A 2,158-nucleotide genomic window follows, 5' to 3' on the forward strand; every position below is an offset into this window, starting at 1 on the left:
CAGTTGAGCAATATGCGCAACGTTTCAGTCAGAGTGGTGCTTGCAGACGCTGAGGGACGCTCGCGCTCCAAAGGTAGGTTTCTTGGCGAGGTAAATTTATTTACAGTTTAATTTATTCATTGTTTTTCTACAGAAACGGTCAATTATACGGGATTATTTGGGTGCCACAAGTGCACCATCCGGGGCACAGTAATAGACGACGCAGGGACGGTAAGCTTCCACAGCGACACACCCTTCCCTGCACGAACGCACGGTGAATTCGTGGCTCATCGGTATGATGACACACATCGTACTGGTGGTGATCCCACGCAAATGACGCCTTTGGCGCTTTTGCAACTAGACATAGTTAAAGATGTCATTGTGGGTGACGACCGCCATTTACTGCACTTAGGGGCAGTGAAAAATTTTTGGGAGACCTTCACGCACTCAACTTGCATGAGCGAGGAAGATTACGACAAACTCCAAAGCCTAATGTGCAAGGTCCACCTTCCGCATGAGCGGAAAGGCGGACAGTTTGGCAGGATCATTGGACTCTGGACCCCTACAATGTGGGGGTACTTCTGTGATGTGGTGGGCTTCGTGGTTTTAAAGCAGGCGCTATCCCAACAATTTTTTGAAGTCTATTGCATGTTGCATTGGGCGGTTGCAATTTGCAACCTCACTTGCAATAGACGTTTGTTGGAATATGCGAGAACTTTATTTAAAATGTATGTTGCAGACTACTACAGAATAGTCGGGTTTGTACCACACAACGTCCACTCACTCCTCCATGTAGTGGACGAAGTAATAGAATTTGGGCCGTTGCCGGACCAATCGACCACCCCTTTTGAGGACGAGCTAATCGGCCTCAAACGTAAAATAAACACGATCGACCCAAAAGAGGTGGTCAAAGTCACAGCAACGACCCTGTTGCTTCGGGAGGCAGCGCGTCGTCACCTAAACCCTTCCCACGAACCAATTACGAAACAAGGACGTAAGGTTCAAATAAGGAAGAAGTTCGTGCTGAGAAGTGAGACCGTCTCAGCAACCGATGCCAATGCCTGGTTTTTAGCGAAGTTTAAAGATGGTAATGGTAAAGAAGATGTAGAAGTTGTGAAATTTGAAAAGGCATCGGGAAAGGACATTTGGTCTCTCGTCGTCTTAGGACGACCTTTGGCAACGGCAGCGACGAAGGCGTTCATCCATCCAATTCGGATCGCAGTGCCTGCTGCTTTGAACGTCTTCCAGACAGAGGACAAACAAGCATTGAAAAATTTACAAACCTATAGTTATAGCGATATAGTTTGCAAACTGTGTGTAGTAGACCTGCCCGTCTACACAGAGTTTGTGCCTCTGGTTGAATCTTTCGCAGAGTTATTGTAACTCCCAGAGGCCGAAGAATGATTCAACCAGAGTGCAAAAAGTGCTCGTTTGTTCCTTTGTCTCGTTGCCCGAGCCGTGCCGTTTTTTTAATTCACCGTTGCTGTGGTGTGGTGGTTGTTGGTGTGATGGGTGGCTTCCATGTTCCGGAGACGTCGAGAAACAACAACGTCGAGCAAGCAACATGTGCCCGAACCACTTATCGCGGGGCTCACCTCTCACCTACAGTTGAACTGTTGCAAGATCATGGTAGGTTTAACAGTTTTTACAGCGCAACGAATATGCACTACTTTTCCCTTTATCTTTTTATTATGTAGAGGTACAAATGATGCAGGTAATAGCGGATCTGTTTTCAGCTGGTATGGAAACCATTAAGACGCATTTCTTCCATTTGTTCGGATGTTGGATCCATCCAAACCACGGTAGCACCGAGCAAGAGATTCGTCGGATCAAAGCGAAGGTTCAAGGGCTCGTTTTGGACGAAACGATCGGACGGAAGGACACCTTCACGCCCGATGGCCCCGATACGGCCTGCCGAGTCCACGATGGGTATCTACCGGGCGGTGAAGAAGTGTCAACCAACTCTCGTCCGACGGTTGCTGTACGCGGCCCCCGAGCTCGTTAACGTCCCGGTACACGGTGAAACCTTCCTCTACCTGGCAGTCCGCAGTGGCAGTTTGGAGCTGGTGAATGCTCTGCTCGATTCCGGCGCGAACATCGATCTCGGCGTGCCGGACACGAACGTCACGCCGCTGCACCTGGCAGTGTACGGGCGCAACCTGACGATCCTGCGACACCT

At 49.3% G+C, this 2,158-nt stretch overlaps 1 protein-coding gene across 1 annotated transcript; it reads left to right on the top strand.

The window, feature by feature from the left end:
* The first annotated feature begins 291 nt into the window (after positions 1 to 291).
* Positions 292 to 2,010, top strand: LOC131214325 (uncharacterized). The gene is made up of 2 exons (XM_058208707.1): positions 292 to 1,608; positions 1,677 to 2,010. Exon 1 carries the CDS (start codon positions 313 to 315, stop codon positions 1,360 to 1,362), a length of 1,050 nt encoding a protein of 349 aa, XP_058064690.1. The 5' UTR covers positions 292 to 312; the 3' UTR covers positions 1,363 to 1,608; positions 1,677 to 2,010.
* Positions 2,011 to 2,158: the final 148 nt, after the last annotated feature.

This window comes from Anopheles bellator, unplaced genomic scaffold (genome assembly GCF_943735745.2).
Source record: "Anopheles bellator unplaced genomic scaffold, idAnoBellAS_SP24_06.2 scaffold00547_ctg1, whole genome shotgun sequence".
NCBI classification, from domain to species: domain Eukaryota; kingdom Metazoa; phylum Arthropoda; class Insecta; order Diptera; family Culicidae; genus Anopheles; species Anopheles bellator.

Bases quoted from the DNA above. Each gene is read 5' to 3' on its own strand.
- LOC131214325 (XM_058208707.1), top strand. From the start codon at position 313: ATGACGCCTTTGGCGCTTTTGCAACTAGACATAGTTAAAGATGTCATT.